This window comes from Bos indicus x Bos taurus, chromosome 26 (assembly GCF_003369695.1).
Source record: "Bos indicus x Bos taurus breed Angus x Brahman F1 hybrid chromosome 26, Bos_hybrid_MaternalHap_v2.0, whole genome shotgun sequence".
Lineage (NCBI taxonomy): Eukaryota > Metazoa > Chordata > Mammalia > Artiodactyla > Bovidae > Bos > Bos indicus x Bos taurus.
In genome coordinates, this window is record NC_040101.1 from 36208102 (window position 1) to 36229867 (window position 21766).

The 21766-nt window shown below is 43.3% G+C and overlaps 1 protein-coding gene across 3 annotated transcripts in view; it reads right to left on the reverse strand.

Annotated features, from left to right (window-relative positions):
* Nucleotides 1–7611: 7611 nt before the first annotated feature.
* The window catches only part of LGI1 (leucine rich glioma inactivated 1), a 41257-nt gene continuing 27102 nt past the window's right edge, over nt 7612–21766 (reverse strand). For all 3 annotated transcript variants that reach the window (XM_027529271.1, XM_027529272.1, XM_027529273.1), the window contains 4 exons: nt 16247–16318; nt 13546–13715; nt 13113–13277; nt 7612–9527 (listed from right to left, as the gene is read on the reverse strand). In XM_027529271.1, coding sequence (XP_027385072.1) covers nt 8692–9527; nt 13113–13277; nt 13546–13715; nt 16247–16318 — 1243 coding nt within the window. In that variant the 3' untranslated portion in view covers nt 7612–8691. The remainder of the gene's footprint in view (nt 9528–13112; nt 13278–13545; nt 13716–16246; nt 16319–21766) is intronic.

The following is a 21766-nucleotide window of genomic DNA, read 5'->3' on the forward strand; positions in this document are numbered from 1 at the left end:
CCAATCAGAGCACTCTATCCTTAACCAAAGCAACTGCTTCAGAGATGGGCACTTGGCCAATGAGCATCAGCCCCCAACCTTTGCTAGAACTACTGAGAAAGGTTATGGGCATGGCTAAACTGGCAATAGAAGGGGAAAACAGTGGAAGCAGTGACAGATTTTATTTTCTTGGGCTCCAAAATCACTGCAGATGGTGACTGCAGCCATGAAATTAAAAGACACTCACTCCTTGGAAGGAAAGTTATGACAAACCTAGACAGCATATTAAAAAGCAAAGACATCACTTTGCTGACAAAGTCTGTATAGTCAAAGCTATGATTTTTCCAGTAGTCATGTACAAATGTGAGAATTGGACCATAAAGAAAGCTGAGCACCAAAGAATTGATGCTTTCGAATTGTGGTGCTGGAGAAGACTCTTGAGAGTCCCTTGGAGTGAAAGGAGATCCAACCAGTCAATCCTAAAGGAAATCAATCCTGAATATTCATTGGAAGGACTGATGCTGAAGCTGAAGCTCCAATACTTTGACCACCTAATTCGAAGAGCCGACTCATTGGAAAAGACCCTGATGCTGGGAAAGATTGAAGGCAGAAGGAGAAGAGGGTGGCAGAGGATAGGATGGTTAGATAGCATCATTGACTCAATGGACGTGAATGTGAGCAAACTCCAGGAGATAGTGAAGGAGAGGGGAGCCTGGTGTGCTGCAGTCTATGTGGTCAAAAAGAGTCAGACATGACTTAGTGACTGAACAACAGCAACAACAAAACTGGCAAGAGGCAACATCGGAGCTGCCGGGGGTGTCTTTCTGCCAAGAATGGAGAGACTGCCTTAGGAAGAAGTCAACATGAAGGAAAATAGAGCCAAAAGTCAGAGAAAGACAGATGAATGACAATATCATATTCATATCCAGTCCAGGTTTCTCTGAAACTAGATGCATTTGGATGTTTAAACTAGTTCAGCTGGATTTCAGCAACTGAAACCCAAAAGAATCCTGACCACTGTGTCTCCTCAGGGATCAGAAACTGGGGTTGCAAAATGGTCATGTGTATTTGGGAATTTACACAGATAATTCTTAAATACTCATTAAGTGCAGACAAGGTTTGAAGACAGGAAATGGGATTAGGCTTTTCTTCACTAGACCACTAGTAGTTGAGAATGATTTTCTGCTAGCTGAGGAAACTTGGCCAGCATCACACAGCCTCAATACAATAAACCCCTCTGAACCCGACTCTATCTTCCCGACCCAGGGATCAAACCCAGGTCTCCTGCACTGCAGGCAGACGCTTTACCCTCTGAGCCACCAGGGAAGCCCCAGGAAAAAGCATACTGTACACCTTAAAAGAAAACAGTACATATCACAACAAACCGACTCTATCTGATCATTATTCATATTTTACAGACAAGATTAACTTACCCAGGGTCACGGAACTAGTAAGTGGCCACATTGAGATGCAAACTTGGTCTGTTTGAGTCTAGAACACATGATGTTACCTGCTCTGTCTACTGCCCTAAAGAGAAAATTGACATGGGCACCACCAGGATAGACCTACAGGCAAAAAGGGGAAAATATGAGTCACATGTCACTTCTTGTATAGGATTTACTTTTGCCTCTTTAATTTTTCTGCAGGCTGCCTTTTAGAAATAAGCCCCAGTTCAGTTCAGTTGCTCAATCGTGTCCGACTCTTTGCAGCCCCCATGAATCGTAGCACGCCAGGCCTCCCTGTTCATCACCAACTCCCGGACTTCACTCAGATTCACGTCCATCGAGTCAGTACTGCCATCCAGCCATCTCATCCTCTGTCGTCCCCTTCTCCTCTTGCCCCCAATCCCTCAGATCAGAGTCTTTTCCAATGAGTCAACTCTTTGCATGAGGTGGCCAAGGTACTAGAGTTTCAGCTTTAGCATCATTCCTTCCAAAGAAACCCCAGGGCTGATCTCCTTCAGAATGGACTTGTTGGATCTCCTTGCAGTCCAAGGGACTCTCAAGAGTCTTCTCCAACACCACAGTTCAAAAGCATCAATTCTTCAGCGCTCAGCTTTCTTTCTCTCACATCCATACATGACATGCGGGGGGCTGCGACGGCGCGCAGAGCGCGGCCAAGAGGAGCTACCCCACGTCCGAGGTCAGGGGCAGAAGCCGGAAGGACCCCATGCCGAGGGGCGGCAGCCATGAGGAGTTACCCCACGTCCGAGGTCAGGGGGCAGCGGCCGAGAGTGCCAGACTGCGACAGCGCAGGAACGGACGAGAGGAGCTACCCCACGCCCTAGGCCAGGGCCGCGGCCTGGAGGAGCTACCCCACGCCCCCACACCCGAGGCCAGAGGCAGCGTCAGGGAGGAGCGACCCCACGCCGGAGGCCAGGGGCGGTGGCCGGGAGGAGCTACCCCACGTCCAAGGAGCGGTGGCTGCGAGGCGCAGGAGGGCCTAGAGGAGCTATTCCACGTCAAGGTCAGGAGGGGCTGCGGTGAGGAGATAGCCCTCGTCCAAGGTAAGAGAAACCCAAATAAGACGGTAGGTGTTGCAAGAGGGCATCAGAGGGCAGACACACTGAAACCATACTCACAGAAAACTAGTCAATCTAATCACACTAGGACCACAGCCTTGTCTAACTCAATGAAACTAAGCCATGCCCCTGGGACCACCCAAGACAGGCGGGTCATGGTGGAGAGCTCTGACAGAATGTGGTCCACTGGAGAAGGGAATGCAAACCACTTCAGTATTCTTGCCTTGAGAACCCCATGAACAATATGAAAAAGCAAAATGATAGGATACTGAAAGAGGAACTCCCCAGTACAGTAGGTGCCCAATATGCTACTGGAGATCAGTGGAGAAATAACTCCAGAAAGAATGAAGGCATGGAGCCAAAGCAAAAAGAATACCCAGTTGTGGATGTGACTGGTGATAGAAGCAAGGTCCAGTGCTGTTAAGTGCAATATTGCATAGGAACCTGGAATGTCAGGTTCATGAATCAAGGCAAATTGGAAGTGGTCAAACAGGAGACGGCAAGAGTGAACGTCGACTAGGAATCAGCGAACTCAAATGGACTGGAATGGGTGAATTTAACTCAGATGACCATTATATCTACTACTGCGGGCAGGAATACCTTAGAAGAAATGGAGTAGCCATCATGGTCAACAAAAGAGTCTGAAATGCAGTACTTGGATGCAATCTCAAAAACGACAGAATGATCTCTGTTCGTTTCCAAGGCAAACCATTTAATATCACAGAAATAAGCCCCAGTGGTATGCAAATCCTTTAAGTGTAGGGACAATTTCTTGCTCACTTTTGCTTTGAGTTGTATACCATAGTGTTTTGCACATAGTAGGTGGTCAATAAACTTTTTCAGTGAAATTGAACTTTCTGTGTCCATAGGTGTAGGTATACCTATAAGTAGCAGAAAGAAAAGAGACAGAAATATCTAGTACTTGCCATCATATCTACATTATAGTACCTTGTGCCTAAGTGTTCTGACTTAGTTGAAAATAATTTTGTGACGAGTACACAAAGCCACATAAAGTAATATAAAACAAAATGTGTATGTGTGTGTATGTATGTAGTGGCTTGTTAATAGAAGGCTACAGAAATATCTCAAGGAATTCAATAGCAGGGAACAACACCATTGGATCTCACGAGGGATGGAGTGGAAAATGGGCAATCACTAGGAATAAGGGTGCCTCCCCCCCTCCCCCCCCCCCACAGCCTTCTTCTTCATCTGTCTCCCTCTGGGGTGGAGGCTGTGTTGTGCTGCCTAGATCCCCATTCAGGAATAAATGACTTATTTCCCCAGCTTCTGGGACTACTACCAGAAGATGGGTCTCTACCGTCTGCCCTCTTTGAGGATTGCCTTGGCTGAAAAAAACCAGCCTCACTAAGGCCATGCTTTCTTCCAGGGACAGCACACCTCTGATAGAGGTATAAAGGTCTGATCCCCTTGGTCCAACTTGGGAAAACTGAGAAAGGACATCTCAGCTCTAGAGCTTCCTACAGGGTTGCTTTTGTTAGAACTGCATCACAATTCAGTGGCTCCCTTTGCCAAATCCTAATTCCTTCTCCCTTCCAAGTGTTGGTCTCAAAGGTACTACCTAATACTTAACTTCTCAGAGTCTGGTTCTCAGGTGACCCAAGCTGGGACTCCGACCCTCCCAGGCTTCTTCCCATTCTCTCTCTGCCCTTCCTTTTAATTGGTTTATTTGTGTTGGGTCTTAGATGCAGCATACAGGGTCTTTCTTGCATCCCGCAGGACCTTTCAGTGGGCACACGGACTCTCTAGTTGTGGCACGGTGGCTCCAGAGTGCTTGGGCTCGGTGACTGCAGCCCACAGGCTTAGTTGTTCAAAATGGCATGTGGGATCTTAGTTCTCCAACCAGGGATTGAACCCGTGTTGCCTGCATTGCAAGGCAGATTCCTAACCACTGGACCACTAGGAAAGTTCCCTCCCTTTCTACTCTCTGCTTTTCCCTTTCCCTTTTCTTACCCCTTCTCTCTTCTTCCCTTCTTTTTCCTCTCCCTTCCTCTCTCCCTCAGACTATGTAGTTTCTCACCCCTGCTTCTTTCTGTGCTTTGGCTTCATTCTCTTCTCCTCTGCTCTTCTGGTTTGTAGACCACTGTGGCTGCTCCAAACTGGAGTGGTGCCTCAAACACCATCGTTGTAGCTTATGCGTTTGGTTACCCACCCAGATGCCCTTTGCTAGGTTGGTGAACTCATCCTGTAGCATGGCTGCTCACATTGGTTCCCGTCTCTGGAAGACTGCCCTTAGCCAACTGGAAACTTCTCAGCTGGAGATGCCTGAGAGGTTATGCCCCCACATTCTTTGGTCACTGATCATCAGATGGGGGATATAAATGTCCACCCTCCTTGCCTCAAGGCAGAACACACTCTGTGGTACAATTCATTCATGCTTTAGAGATCCCCTTGGGTTTAGGCTGAAGCTAGACTTCTACTGAAAGTACATCTTTACATCTTGCCTGCCCTGTACTCCTCCCTGTCCCTTACCTAAGAGCACTCCTTCAGTAAATCCCCCTGCTTCAAGGGAACATGATTTAAGATCATCCCCTTACAAGTATGGTGCCTGGGACCCATTGACTCAGACTCTGCTGCTCTAGTTCCAAATATCCAGGAGGGAGGAGGGATTGGCTCAGGCTGAGCCAGCCCAGCTTCTGTTTTGGGCACTTAGATTGGGATTTAGGTGTTCAGTCATTTATGGCTGGGTATAAATGACCCAGTTGCATAGTATAGGGTAGATGAGGGGTACAGGGAGAGAGGGCAGCTCTCAGAAAAGTCAATTCCTGCAAGAGTGGACCTGACCACACGTCCTTCTTCTCAGTCTTTCTTGAATTTATATTCTCAGTCAGCCTCCTCATTCCTCACCTCCCTCCCCATCTGCAACCCCAGGTTCCAATCAGAGGGTTAGATTTTGAAAGGTAGCACCATGTAATGGAGAAAGGACTGGGCTGAGGGTCAGGAGGCCTGGGTTGTAACTTGCTTCACATCTGTGGGTCTCAGTTTCAAGGTAAATTAGACAGTTTCTTTGCTGACTTAAATAATCAATGCCTCTATTAAACCAAATGGCCAGAATCTAGATCCAAAGTCTCTGCATCTCTGAAGTCAGCAGAGTGCCTGGCAGAGTCTGAACACCATTAACATATAGAAAACAGGAGGTAGCCTTTAGAAATGAAACGACAGTGAATTACATCAAGGCAATAAGGTAGAACACGACTCCAAAGCAGACAATATTCTGGGTGTGGGGCCCACTAGTAATAACTGGTACTCGTGTGCTCAGCTGCTTCAGTCGTGTCTGACTCTTTGCAACTCTGTGGACTGTAGCCTGCCAGGTTCCTCTGTCCAGAGGATTTCCCAGGCAAGAATACTGGAGTGGGTTGCCATTTCCTCTTCCAGGGGATCTTCCCAACCCAGGGATCGAACTCTTGTCTCCTGTGTCTCCTGCATTGCAGATGGAGTCTTTACCGCTTTGTGCTCTTCTCTGCTAAGCACGTCATGTGCTATTCTGACTATTGCTGCTAAAAAGTCACTCCAAAACTTGGCTTTTTAAAATAATGATTTTATTATGCTCATAGATACTGTGGGTCAGGAATTTGGACAGAGCATCATAGGAATGGCTTGTCTCTGCTCCATGATTTCTGGATCTTCAGTTGAGAATATTTGCCAGTCTGTGGTGACTTGACAGCTGAGAGCTGATATCTTCGCTCACAAAAGTGGTGGCTGATGTGGCGGTTGGCTGAGACCTCATCTGGGGCTGTTGACCAAAGTTTGGGCTTCCTCAGAGTGGTGGCCTTGGGCTAATAGGACTTTGTATGCAGCAGCTCAGGCCTCCAAAAGAGATCCTCCCAGTTTCACAAGGCAGATGCTTCATTGTTTTTATGACTTCACTTCAAAAGTCAAACTGCATCATTTCTACTACATTTTATCAGTCACCAGGCCATCCAGATGGAAGGATCAAGAAATTAGGCATCATGTCTTGATGGGGTTAGGGCAAGGTTCTCATAGAGCATGTAGGATGGGAAATATCGTTGTGGCCATATTTGTAAAATTCAATTCACCATGTGTGCCTTGTTTCATTTAATCCTTCTGTTGTCCTTGGAGTAGGCATCGTTGTCCTTACAGATGAAGAAACTGAGGCTCAGCGAACTCATGTAACTTGCCTGTGGACAAAGCCAGTACATGATAGGACAGGACTTAAACCCAATCTGTACCAAGCAGGTGTTCTCTAATAGAGGTGCATGCTAAGTTGCTTCAGTTGTGTCCAACTCTTAGCAACACCATGGGCTGTAGCCTGCCAGGCTCCTGTATCCATGGGATTCTCTAGGCAAGAATACTGGAGTGGGTTGGCATGCCCTCATCCAGAGAATCTTCCTGACTCAGGGATCGAACCTGTGAGTCTTAAGTCTCCTGCACTGACAGGCATGTTCTTTACTACTAGCACCACCAGGGAAGCCCCCCCTAACATACATGTGCTGCTTATCGGACAAAGGAACAAAGAAAGTCAGACATTCGAAGGCCAGATCTCCCTATGTGCGGGATTGGGAGTGGGTGAGTCTTCTTCTCGTCCCCCCGTAACCCTGATGTCAGAGTTGATATCTTCCCCATGTGGTAAAGGAATCTGGTTCCTATGCATAACTCCCCAAGGTGTTGCTTCCCAGAGACTATGTAACTATTATGTGTACCTTTAATGCCTCAAGTTTGCCAGATACATGCTGCCAGAGTTGCTGTCTGTCCCACCTGCCCCTCTAGTCATTCAGCAAAAGAATCTGAGGAACAATAAGCCAGAGGAAGCTCTGATCCCCTCCATGAAGGCAGCACACAGAACCAAATCATGCCAAGAATATCTCCTCTGCCCCGACTCCCTTTTGAAATCATCTATTCCCTTTATGTTTGCACAAGGACCACTTCTTCCAGGAACTCATCTTGGACACTCCTATGATACTTAAAATCAGAATGTTTAGGTGATATTTGGCACTCACAGCTTATTCTGTAGTTTTTTGTGTCCTAATCACCCTGTTAGTCTTCTAAGGCCCCACAGGTCAAGGACTATGCTCTATTCCTCAGTTTTCCTCCCCAAACCACAGAAAAGACACCCCATGTAGGTACTCAGTAAATATGACTGATTAGACCAAAGGGCCTTGTGAAGTTTGTTATTAAGTTTATAACATGTGCATCTTCAAAAGTAGTTTTTGAGAACGTACTCTATCAAAGGCATCGTGCTAAGTGCTAACATACCATGTGATCCAGGAGCAGGAATTTAGAAAGTCGGATCTGAGCCTTGTGGGCACTCAGCAGGATGTCAGTAACGGGTCAGAACTAACGTCTAGAAGCAAAGCATCCTTGGTCAGATTGAGGCCTTTGTAGCAGATACATCTGATGCAAGTGCTGTAGTTACAATCTCTGTCAGCTGTCAGGTGATTCGAGAGTCAGACATTTAGAAGTCCCTGAAGAAGGTTTTAAAAATCCAAAATCTTGAATTTAGCTTCTATAAATTCTCCAAATGATGTTTTTAGCTGGAGCTATCAGATAGGAAAGGATGGGCCTAACTGTCTAATTAGCCATCTTGTAACAGGCAAATTTGTCTACTCTTCTTCCATTGGTCACTATTTCACCCCAAAGTGTTCCCCAAAGCCATGCGCTTTAGAAACACGTTTGAATGTTCAAACTCAGCTGATCAACCTGATAATAAATGATAGGCAATCAATATGAATGTTCATCTTCAATCATTATTTACTATATAAATTCTCAATCCAAATATAACCCCACTATATAAAACTCTTTACTCAATATACTATCACCAAGAATAAAATAACTCCTGTAAATAATTACCTTTGGGATATGAAAGAAAATGTAAACATTTTATTTGGCAGTTGTTTCTGAACACATGAATAAATAAATGGAAAAGTACATATTCATATTTCTTTTTGGAGTAACAGATACCATTAAACGCTTATTTACACATCTTCACTGCAAAGAACAGTTACACAATTCAGTTTTGTCTTATAAAAGGTAACTTCCCACACCACTGGACTGGACAGGTAAGGATGGAGATACGGGCAGTGCTTGGTTCTAGCAGTCTCAATGTGTGAAAGGCATTCATTTGCAAGTGTGAAAAGAAGAGTCATCATGCATTTGAGTTCATCCGGATCATGTACTGTAGAAAGTTACTGATGGCAGCCACAGAATTTGGTGTGTCATGCGCTTAAGTCAACTATGACATGTTTGTAAATCTGTGTGTTTCCCTTAAAACTGGAAGCAAAAAGAAAATTGCGTTTATTAATGGACACATGCGTGAATGATCTTGGTGCCTGAACATTTAATTCCTGAAATTTCACAAATTTGGCTTTCTCTGCATCCCAGTTATACACTTGAGTAAAGGAATAATCACTTCCAAGAATTGCATATTGATAGTTATTTATCTGAAGAGGCTGGAACACCATGGATCCTCGTGATGGCATCCTCTGAATATCCTGAAATGAGGAGCCTCCCCATTTCATTACTTTGGAATCACCAATGAATCTTGTCAAGCAAATGTACACATCGCCTTTCACTGAGAAGTGCTTAACGGCATATACATCCTCCATGTTAGGGATGTCAGTTTGGTTAGTGAATAATTGTATTGCTTTGTTCCACTGATAAATGACAGGACGCTGGGAACTACTGGACAGTATTAAATGAGGCGTTCTGAGAGTCTGAGGTGTTCTGGCTATTTCTAGATATTCCACATCAGTATCCCTGTACCATGCATGTAAAGATTGATGGGAGTAGAATCCATTTCCGTTCCATTTATAAATGGTAGTGAAACCAGCTTTTGAACTGTCAGCCACAACGAAGTACCAGTTGTTTTCAATCTTGAATGTTTCAATGTCATTGGGTTTTCGGATTTTGAGGATTTCAATATCCTGGATTTTTATGAATTTATTTGCAAAGCTGTCTCTCTTATAGATGTGAGAGCCGCCAAACAGCTGGGCCACAATGACATAGAGCTGAGTTTCAATGACTATAGGCTTGCACACTACCGTGGACGTGCCTGGGAAAGACAAATGAGAGATTAGGAGGATGGCCGTCCTCTTTTAGAGCTGTTAATACACAGGCTGAGACCATGCAGCTGCCACCAAAACCTTGTTTCAGCCTGAAATAAGAGATTTCTATGGTTGTTTAGGCAAAGTCAGTTTTTTAATCAGATCCAGTGGCAACAAGACGGTGCCTTTTTGCCTCATGGGGCCTTGTTACCAACAACAGAGTTGTCTTGTCACATCCAATGTGTACTAGACATTCAGGACACATGGCTAAAGCCTGAGTTTTCCCTCTCACTTCTTCTTCTTCATTGTCTTTAATTTTTAAAAGAAAAATTTTGGCTGCACCACGTGGCATGTGGGAGCTTAGTTCCCCCACCAGGGGTTGAACCTGTGCCCCATTCATTGTAAGTGCGGAGTCTTAACCACTGAACTGCCAGGGAAGACGCCCAGTGAAGTCCCTCTTCTTTGTCTTTTTTTTTTTTTTTTGGCCAAGCCACACATGAATCTAAGTTCCCTCAACCAGGGATTGAACAGGGAAAGCAGTGAGTACTAACTACTGGACTGTCAGGGAGCTCCCTCTCCTCTCACTTCTTATAGAAAAGGATCATTGCTTTCCCTGACGTAACATGAGTTAGTCATAGTAATTCTAGTGGAAACTGCCATAAAGCACCTACTTTATGCTTTGCCAGATCATCGAACTAAATTTCCCACCAATCTTAAAAGATAAATATTATTATTACCCTTCCTTTTGCAGGTGAGCAGGCTGAAAGTCAGAGAGGTTCGATGCTGCTAGAAGGCAGAGTTGGGATTCGAGCCCAAGGCTACCAGTGTCCCTATGCTTTTAACTTAACCAAGGGTGAGGAGTTAGCTGTACTGGGGCTTCCACCTTGGGTTTGGATTCCACAAGGTTCTAGGACAACCTCAAGGCCAAGTCTTGAGCAGTGGCCTGGGCAGCTCATGGCTATCTTCAATTGCTGTGTTCTCTGTAATGAATGGCTTCTGGCTCTAGAATCGATTAACTTTCCCCTAAGAAAAGATGGGTGTCACTTGGGATTTTTCTGAAGCTTTAGGTCACTAGTGGCAGAAGAGAAAGAAGAAAAATCCTTAAGAAAAGTGAAAGAGGGGTACAGTCATGGGCGATGCTCCTGAAAGTTACTTTGGGAAATCTCAGAAAACTACATGGGGGTCTGTCAGAAGCCTAGCTCAGTATCCTTTGTTAAGAGTTTAAGTTATCAATAGATTCTGATCTTCTAGAGGGAGGTTGGTTCTTGGAAGCCCAAAGAGAGCAAGGCAGATCTAGCCCCAGGCTTTTTCTAACTGCTGCTCTAAGGGCTTTGAGGTAATAAGTTCCGCATCAACTCTTTTGGCTGCATGCATAGGCAAAATTATTCTATTTATGACCCTTTTCAAGACTCAGCTGATTCTGTGACCTTTAGAAAATCTCTTCTCTGGGATTCAGTTTTCCCTTCTATACAATGAAAGTTGGAACTAGATTAGAGATGGCTGCTGCTGCTGCTGCTGCCAAGTCGCTTCAGTCGTGTCCGACTCTGTGCGACCCCATAGACAGCAGCCCACCAGGCTCCCCCGTCCCTGGGATTCTCCAGGCAAGAACACTGGAGTGGGTTGCCATTTCCTTCTCCAATGCATGAAAGTGAAAAGTGAAAGTGAATTCACTCAGTCGTGTCCAACTCTTAGCGACCCCATGGACTGCAGCCTACCAGGCTCCTCCGTCCATGGGATGGGGTGCCATCGCCTTTTCCTTAGAGATGGCTACTAGTTTTCAATCATGTACCAATGTCGACTGACTGATTGGAACTCCCTGGAGAACTGTATTAAGAAGGATTCTATCCTCTGCAAGAAAGAACATCATGCTAGATTAACAATGTCTGTATGGGGTGAGGGAGGGGATAGTGACTGCATATATGACATATATTCATCATCCTGGACTAGATGATGTCATCTGGAAGTCTGCAAATATATGACTCATTTTTCTTTCAAGTGCTTATCTAAAGATTCATTCATAGCAATTGAGAGACTGTACACATGTTGGAGAAGGCAATGGCACCCCACTCCAGTACTCTTGCCTGGAAAATCCCATGGACGGAGGAGCCTGGTAGGCTGCAGTCCACGGGGTCGCTAGGAGTCGGACACGACTGAGCAACTTCACTTTCACTTTTCACTTTCATGCATTGGAGAAGGAAATGGCAACCCACTCCAGTGTTCTTGCCTGGAGAATCCCAGGGACGGGGGGAGTCTGGTGGGCTGCTGTCTATGGGGTCGCACAGAGTCGGACACAACTGAATCGACTTAGCAGCAGCAGCAGCACACATGTAAGAAGCTGGTTTAGATTGCACAAAGCCCTGCTGCAATCCACTGGAGAACTGAGGGGGCTTCAGGAGAAAGGGAAGCATAGCCTTCCTCCTTGAGAAGGAAAGAGGACTCTAGGAGGGTCTCAGTTTGGAGGGGATTCAGTTATCTGGGCACCTCAGTCTTAGGCAAGACCCAAACCTGTCCTGATCCTTTGAGCAATAGGGTTGATGACTGCCAACAAAATCTAGTTATAACTACCCCGGCCCTGTCAAGTGGAAACCTTCTATGGGGATGTGGGAGTGCTCTCAGAAGCAAGTTTAAGGGTGTTAGAAGCTAATGCTGATGTGAAGGTGGTTTCAGAGGGAGCCTCATGTTCTAATTTATGACTTAAACACTTAAAAGTTGTTGAAATGAGGAAGAAACTTAAGAGGTGACCTAAGTAAAAGTTTTCATGGAAAAAAAAAAAAAGATTTCCATCATTAAATTAAATGCAAAAAAATATTAGAAAGAGGTTTATGTCCTCACTGCAGGATTTCTCAGAGCCTCTAACGTGTGTTATTATGAATCTCCAAGAGGGAGATATGGGTCCCAAATTTACTGGACGATAAAACACTTATGTCTCAAGTCATACATGAACATTTTACAGAAGTAATGTTTTTGCAATAAAGTTTGAGATTTCATCAGTCTAAAATAAACTCATTCTGTGGTTAAAAAATGGACCTAGTGAGAGTGTGGCTTAACTAGTTTGTTTGTGGCAGAACCTAGATAGAACTCATAATTCTTAATCCAGTACTTTTTCTTTCAAGAAAAATAACCCACTTTTATTGCATATTTACTAAGATAGGTCCTATGCTAAGTTTCCTGAACATATGCTCTCGTTATTTTATAACAGCCCTGCAAGTTAAGTATTAGTATTACCATTTTACAACTGAGGAAATTAAGCTTTAGGGAACAATCTCAAATGGTAGATTTAGGATTCAAATGATTCTAAACCTGGTAACTGGTAGAGAACTGCCTAACGTTCTGGAGACACAGGATTGATCCCTGGATCGGGAAGATCTCCTGCAGAAGGAAACGGCAACACACACCAGTATTCTTGCTTGGAAAATCCTATGGACAGAGGAGCCTGGTGGGCTACAGTCCATGGGGTTGCAGGGGCTGGACACGATTTAGTGACTAAACCACAAACCTGCCCAAAGCATTCCCTGATACCACTCATCTTTTCCTTTTGCCCTTGACCCAAGCAGTTTAACTTTCCATTCAAAATACAATCAGCCTTTTCATACCTGTGATGTTGTCATAATTCCGGAAGGTCTTTTCTACATGGTCCCATTCAAGGAAAATGCACTTTCCAGTAAAAGGCTGAGCGATGACGACATACTCATCGTTCATATAAGAAAAAGTGTCTATGGACAGTGATTGATAAGGCAGGTCTTGAGACTTTGCAAACTCTGTAAAAATTGAAAATGATGATTAGTAGCTGTGCTAATGCCTCATTCGTTGGCTAGATCTCAAATGTCCATAAGAAATACTTTTATTCTAGAGAAACAGTGAAATGGCAATTTTACTTTGCTTTTAAACACATGAAGTTTTAATGGTTCATAGTATCTTTAAATTGCTCAGTTGGTTTTTAATGTATAAAAAATATCAGTTCCTGCATATGTAAAAAAAAAATGTAACCCTTAATTTTACAAGATGGAATAATTTGGAATACATTACCTGTAATGATGCAATCAAAATCCTTGGAGGAAAGACTATTGATTTTGCGCTTCTTGTATTCTGGAGGGCCTTCACAATAGATGTCTTCGACAGTTGCATTGGTGTGGCTTAGCCATTCCACCAGCCACTTCAGTTTACAGTCACAATTAAATGAATTACCTCTCAGGTCACTGAAAGACAAACTTCAGCTGCTTTTGATATACAAGGGTCCTTCCTTCACAGGCATGACTCTTACCATAGCAATTATGTGAGCAGGATGCTCTCACCTGGTTTTATATCATGCCTCATAATCTACCTTGAACCTGTCTGATCATTCACTTTGGGCTCAGAGAGGACCACAGTGCACCCTTGCAAGCCACTCCAGTCAATGGAACCTCATAACTTACTCCCTCTTGGATTCAAAGGTAGTTCAGTCTAGAGCTGTGCTGTCTATAGGAATACAATGTGAACCACATCTGTAGTTTAAAAATTTTCTAAGGACACATTAAAAAATTAAAAAGAAACAGATGAAATTATTTTTAATATCATATGTTATGTAACCCAATACAGAATTTTATCATTTTGACATATAGTAATATAAAAATTACTTATGAGATATTTTGCATGCTTTTTCTATATTAAGTCTCTGTGGAGTCTAATGTGTATTTTATGCTTACAGTATATCTCAATTTGGATAATAAAATTTCAGCAGAAGTTCCTGATTTGTGTTTAGATTTAATAAAATTCACAGTTGAAAAAAAAAAGATTCATACACCCAAATTGTTCCAAGCATACTTAAAAGTTTTCCAATAATTGAACAGAAAAATCAGTTCTTAAATTTAGTTTTTTATTTTATTTTATTTTTTTAAACTAAGTAAAATTTAAAATTCAGTTCCTCAGTCACACTAGGATCACATTTTAAGTGTGCAGCCACCATACTGGGCAACACAGGTTCTAAAACACAGAATGTAGTGACTGTTGGACTATATTTAATTAAATCAAGTGAGCTATTTGCTTTTCTTCTTCCTCACAGATGTAATTAATCCTGATCCTATTCCATGGTCTTCAAATTCAATTTTAATAGGAAATGACTTAGATACAGCCGAGTTAATGCAGACACACAATAGCTCATGCCCGTAATAAACTGCACAGCACAAATAGTTTAAATTTCCACATATGATCCCAACTCATCAGTTCTGTTTATTTGCATTGTTTCTGTTCAGAAACCCAATCTCTTTCCTAAAACTCGTCTCTGTCACATAGAATTCCTAAGATAGGTATTGTCTACTTTTCACACAGCACAAGAATAATTTTTGTGTTGGAGCACTTAAAAATGTGTTTTAAGGAATAAAGAAAACCAAGAAATCTACTAAAAGGCATATTGGCGTGGATCCTTGCACTTCTTAAATAATTCTTGATTTGGGCATATCAAGGTAGGCCAAACCCATGATAAGATTCCTTGGAGAAACTGAGCCCATTTCAAGTGATTTTTCTTTTGCTAGAGTGGGGTTTAGACTGACATAAGGTTGGGCCAGAGGGTCTCCAAATAAGCTATATCCCCAAGTCTGCCATGGAGTTATCTAACTTGCAAGACATTCGCAGGACTGACTTCATATCCCAAGACTACTCTGACCCAGAAATAATGAGTGTCAACTTTTCTGATCTATTGTAAACCAGAGTGGATAACTGTGGTCTGTCCAAGACTCTGGAAGTGTCCTGATTCTGACACTCTCTTGGAAATAAACCATCTTTTAGGAATTGGGGTAATAGACATGGAGGAGGGGCTGGGGGAGTACTACAAGGAACAAAGAAAGTTCTTCACTAGCTAGCTGATTTGATGTTAAATACTGGGTTTAGGAGAGAATACTTGACTCAAATTTTGTTGGAGAAAAGTTGTTTTGAATATATATTCTATAGCAAAGGACCTGATAAATATGAACTCTTGTTTTCACACGTCTTTTGTTTGTTCCTATGTTCTACCTTGCGGCATTTAAATACCTTTCTAATGTTTTGGAAGGCACTTATTGAAGCTAAATTGCTTTTGAGACGGTTAGGCATACATTACTTGCTTTGCTTACTGCAAAATATACAAATTCCTTACAAAGATCTTTCACTCTGAGGCTTAAAAGTCAAAGTTTGAAAGCTCTTTTGTTTGAAAAAGGGTCAAAAATAATTAAGTTCATTCCCTTCCTGGGGCTTAAGCCAAATTCCTGGGGATTAAGCCTAGGGTTGTTGTTCAGTCTAATGACAGAAAAGGCAAACTTTCCTCCCTTCCCCCACTTCCTGCTCCGTTTCTCTGTTGACTGACCAACCCATGGGTGTAACCTTTCATCTTTTTTCTGTCAGTTACCCAGACTTCTTTGTGTTTTTCCTTTGTAGCCCCATTTCCTGAACCCCGTGAGAAAAAAAAAAAGGCTTCTTGAAGTTTCTATCTAGCTCTCCTCTTCCCCGTCTCCCCCCAAAGTCCCTTGTCATCAGTCCCTCCCATAAAGACACACACTTTATCAAAGGAAAGCTTACGGTTATGTTTTCAAACTATAGCGGAGGAAACCCTAGGAGACTCAAACAGTAGTCCAACTAAATTCAAAATTTAAGACAAATTAAAATTTTAAATTTCTCATTTAATTTAAAGCCAATTAAAAATTTTAATAATCAACACCAGACATCTTTGTTAACTACTGCAAATTAATTAACTAATCAGTGATTTCTTAGGTCCTCTTACACATTTGTTAAAGAATCCAGGCCTTTGAAAATATCTTTTGGGAGAGTCTGGAGATTGTTGTTTGCAAGGCTCCTGGGAAGAAAAAAAAAAAGAGTGACGTAAACCGTAGTCATAAATAAAATAAATAAATGCATTTATGGCCCTTTTTGTATTATGGTACTAAACAAAATGAACAAGGAAACACTCCAATATACCAGTAACAAAATAATGCCCGGGCATCGGTCTTTCTATTTAGCACTGAGTGAGCCTCACACTCTCAGACAACTAAGGGTTGTCTTCCCATGTCTGTAGTCTCCATGCATTCTCCCCTCACACTCAGGCCACCCTTCCCCTCCTTCCCTCCCCTACTCGCCCCAGGAGCAGCTCAACCACCAGCTGTTAGAACCCACAGCTCTCAAACTTGGAGGGCTGTCTAACTACCCCCGACTCCAGCCCACTCTTTCTTCCTGTTCTTTTTCTACATTTTTTTTTTCCTTTTTAGCTCCATTCATTCAGGCCTCCTTAGAAAATAGCTTCCTCATAAATATCCACCTATCCAATCATCCATTCATCCTGTTGAATCATCTCCTTTTTTCCCTTCTTCCAGTTCTTTCTCTATTATCACAAGAATTGTTTTCTCCTTCTCTATTTGTTCTTCCACGTATTGCTAAAATGATTCTGATTCTAATCAAGAGTAACAAGTAGGAAACAGTCCTGATACTATCCAGGAAAAGGTCATGTGTGCACACTGCAGAAATGTGCACGTAACCGGGAGCAGATACTGTATAACCGGGAAGGGTGACCCGGGACTGGTGTTTTGTATTTAATCAGCACTATACATATACTTGCATTTCTCAGGTGGCTCAGTGGGTAGAGAACCCACCTGCCAGTGCAGGAGGCTCAGGTTCAATCCCTGGGTCAGGAAGATCCCCTAGAGGAGGGCATGGCAACCCACTCTAGTATTCTTACATGAAGAATCCCATGGACAGGGGAGCCTGGCGGGCTACAGTTTATAGGGTCACAAACAGTTGAACTGAAGCGACTGAGCATGCATACATACATATACATGTTATATACTTTCCTTAGAAGCGGTTTTAATTTTCACAATAAAAATTGAAAACTGAAACAAAGGAGCCTATGCTGTCGGCCTCCAAAGCTCTTGAAAATTCTCTCAAATTGATCTTAAAACACTCTCAAGAGTCTTCTGTTTCTACCTATTCTAATTAGTATGAGATTTCTCAAGTGCAAGCATTAAAGACATTTAAAACCTATTTTTAAGTTAATTATGTTGTTTTTCTGAGTTTTGGAAATTACCGCTAGACTGGATTAGAAAACTTTTTCAATGAACCTTGGCACAGAAGAAAGGGAACTGAATCAGAAGGTTCCAGTCTCAGTGACAGTCCATTTCGTGATGAAGGGCATAGCTTTGGAGTCATTCTGAGCTGTCTGAATCCTGACTCCACTATTTACTGGCTGTGTGACTTTGGTTATGTACCTTCTCTGCAACTCAGTTTTTTCATTTTTAAGTGGATGTAATAATACCTCATATTATAATAGTGTTAAAAAAAATGGGGTAACTCAGGATGGTAGCTGGTATGTGGACTGCTTTCGTGTGAACATTGCCCCAAAACAGCATTTAGAAAACTGACCATACAAGTGAATTGCTGTGACTGTCTCCCTACATCAGATCAGATCAGATCAGTCGCTTAGTACGACTCTTTGCAACCCCATGAATTGCAGCACGCCAGGCCTCCCTGTCCATCACCAACTCCTGGAGTTCACTCAGACTCACGTCCATCGAGTCGGTGATGCCATCCAGCCATCTCATCCTCTGTCGTCCCCTTCTTCTCCTGCCCCCAATCCCTCCCAGCATCAGAGTCTTTTCCAATGAGTCAACTCTTCGCATGAGGTGGCCACAGTACTGGAGTTTCAGCTTTAGCATCAGTCCTTCCAAAGAAATCCCAGGGCTGACCTCCTTCACAATGGACTGGTTGGATCTCCTTGCAGTCCGAGGGACTCTCAAGAGTCTTCTCCAACACCACACTTCAAAAGCATCAATTCTTCGGCGCTCAGCCTTCTTCACAGTCCAACTCTCACATCCATACATGGCTACAGGAAAAACCAAAGTCTTGACTAGACGGACCTTTGTTGGCAAAGTAATGCCTCTGCTTTTGAATATGCTATCTAGGTTGGTCATAACTTTCCTTCCAAGGAGTAAGTGTCTTTTAATTTCATGGCTGCAGTCACCATCTGCAGTGATTTTGGAGCCCTCCTCAAGAAAATAAAGTCTGACACTGTTTCCACTGTTTCCCCATCTATTTCCCATGAAGTGATGGGACCAGATGCCATGATCTTCATTTTCTGAACGTTGAGCTTTAAGCCAACTTTTTCACTCTCCACTTTCACTTTCATCAAGAGGCTTTTTAGTTCCTCTTCACTTTCTGCCATAAGGGTGGTGTCATCTGCATATCTGAGGTTATTGATATTTCTCCCGGCAATCTTGATTCCAGCTTGTGCTTCTTCCAGTCCAGCATTTCTCATGATGTACTCTGCATATAAGTTAAATAAACAGGATGACAATATACAGCCTTGATGTACTCCTTGTCCTATTTGGAACCAGTCTGTTGTTCCATGTCCAGTTCTAACTATTGCTTCCTGACCTGCATACAGGTTTCTCAAGAGGCAGATCAGGTGGTCTGGTATTCCCATCTCTTTCAGAATTTTCCACAGTTTATTGTGATCCACTCAAAGTCTTTGGCATAGTCAATAAAGCAGAAATAGATGTTTTTCTGGAACTCTCTTGCTTTTTCCATGATCCAGCAGATGTTGGCAATTTGATCTCTGGTTCCTCTGCCTTTTCTAAAACCAGCTTGAAAATCAGCAAGTTCACGGTTCACATATTGCTGAAGCCTGGCTTGGAGAATTTTGAGCATTACTTGACTAGTGTGTGAGATGAGTGCAATTGTGCGGTAGTTTGAGCATTCTTTGGCATTGCCTTTCTTTGGGATTGGAATGAAAACTGACTTTTTCCAGTCCTGTGGCCACTGCTGAGTTTTCCAAATTTGCTGGCATATTGAGTGCAGCACTTTCACAGCATCATCTTTCAAGATTTGGAATAGCTCAACTGGAATTCTATCACCTCCACTAGCTTTGTTGGTAGTGATGCTTTCTAAGGCCCACTTGACTTCACATTCCAGGATGTCTGGCTCTAGGTCAGTGATCACACCATCGTGATTATCTTGGTCATGAAGATCTTTTTTGTACAGCTCTTCTGTGTATTCTTGCCATCTCTTCTTAATATCTTCTGCTTCTGTTAGGTCCATACCATTTCTGTCCTTTATCGAGCCCATCTTTGCATGAAATGTTCCTTTGGTATCTCTAATTTTCTTGAAGAGATCCCTAGTCTTTCCCATTCTGTTGTTTTCCTCTATTTCTTTGCATTGATCGCTGAAGAAGGCTTTCTTATCTCTTCTTGCTATTCTTTGGAACTCTGCATTCAGATGTTTATATCTTTCCTTTTCTCCTTTGCTTTTTGCTTCTCTTCTTTTCACAGCTATTTGTAAGGCCTCCCCACACAGCCATTTTGCTTTTTTGCATTTCTTTTCCATGGGGAGAAAATGCCGCTAAAGAAGATTTTGCAAGAGAACGTCTCCACAATTCCTTTTACTGACTGGTGGTTGAATGAAGAAATTTCTTGGTGTTTTGGACCAGTCTGGAGTCACTCTCAAGTTATGTATCTCAATATATTTGCTGGCACAATTGTGTCCTCCAGTCCCTATGCTAACTTCTCCTTAGTGGATATCCCTCTCCCAGACACCAGCACAAAGTAAAACTGGTTTCAGGATGCATGCTTGGAGTAGGCTGGGTTTTAAGACAGTGGGAGGGAAATGATAAAACAGTCTAGTCCTGAATTACTGCAGCCATTAAGATTACCAAGGAAGAGACACCTGTTTTCCTTGCTGCCCAACTCAGTTCTTTGAAAGAGCCGGTGAATTGAGAGTTCCACTTTCTGCCTGAAGAATAAAGCTGTAGACCTCACATAGCCAGGGTGTTAACGATGAACTTCGTAGATACAGAGAACAAATTGATGGTTGTTAGAGGTGGGGTTGAGGGGTGGGAGAAATGGGTGAACTGCATTTTGTTTGTTTTGGTCTAAAAAAAAAAAGATTTTAAAATTCCAAAATTAAAAAAGAAAAAGAGTCAATGTGCTTCACTACAGGTTTTACTAAGGGGTAAGATGCTGGGAGGGATTGGGGGCAGGAGAAGGGGACGACAGAGGACGAGATGGCTGGATGGCATCACTGACTCGATGGACATGAGTTTGAGTGAACTCTGGGAGTTGGTGATGGACAGGGAGGCCTGGCGTGCTGCGATTCATGGGGTCACAAAGAGTCGGACACGACTGAGCGACTGAACTGTACTGAACTGAACTGAAGAATGCACTGTATCTGGGTAGCTGATAAAGGGTAGAATTGGTTGGGAAAGTGAAGACAGGGCAGTGAGACATTCACTGATGTTAGTTGTTTTCTAGGATCACTCTGCAGCGAGTACTGGAAGGATGTTTTTCTTATACCCAGTGCCTGACGTAATGTAAGTCCTCAACAGCTGCTTTTAAATTAATAAATGATTGAGTGAATGAGTGGATGAATGGGACAGGCTTGAATGGATAAGAGAAAGGGCACCAATCTAGACAGAGAAAAGGGCAGAGAATGAGTCTCAGGCTCTGTACACCAAGACAGTGAGTTAGGGAGAAACTGCAAAGCCCTGTGAATTACCATTGTCTTACCCTGACATCACGTGCTCCCGATACTCACAAAGTTCCCTCCCTCCTCTGAGCCTGGGATCCTAGTTCCTGGCCAGGGTTCAAACCCCGTTGTGAAAGGGCCAAGTCCTCACCACCGAACCGCCAGGGAATTCCCTAGGAGGGTTCCTTTACATTTTTTTTTTTTACTTGGCTGCACCAGGCCTTAGTTGCACCATTCAGTTCAGTTCAGTTCAGTTCAGTCACTCAGTCGTGTCCGACTCTTTGCAACCCCATGAATTGCAGCACGCCAGGCCTCCCCGTCCATCACCAACTCCCGGAGTTCACTCAGACTCACGTCCATCGAGTCAGTGATGCCATCCAGCCATCTCATCCTCTGTCGTCCCCTTCTCCCCCTGCCCCCAATCCCTCCCAGCATCAGAGTCTTTTCCAATGAGTCAACTCTTCACATGAGGTGGCCAAAGTATTGGAGTTTCAGCTTTAGCATCATTCCTTCCAAAGAAATCCCAGGGCTGATCTCCTTCAGAACAGACTGGTTGGATCTCCTTGCAGTCCAAGGGACTCTCAAGAGTCTTCTCCAACACCACAGTTCAAAAGCATCAATTCTTTGGCTCTCAGCTTTCTTCACAGTCCAACTCTCACATCCATACATGACCACTGGAAAAACCATAGCCTTGACTAGACGGACCTTTGTTGGCAAAGTAATGTCTCTGCTTTTGAATATGCTATCTAGGTTGGTCATAACTTTCCTTCCAAGGAGTAAGCGTCTTTTAATTTCA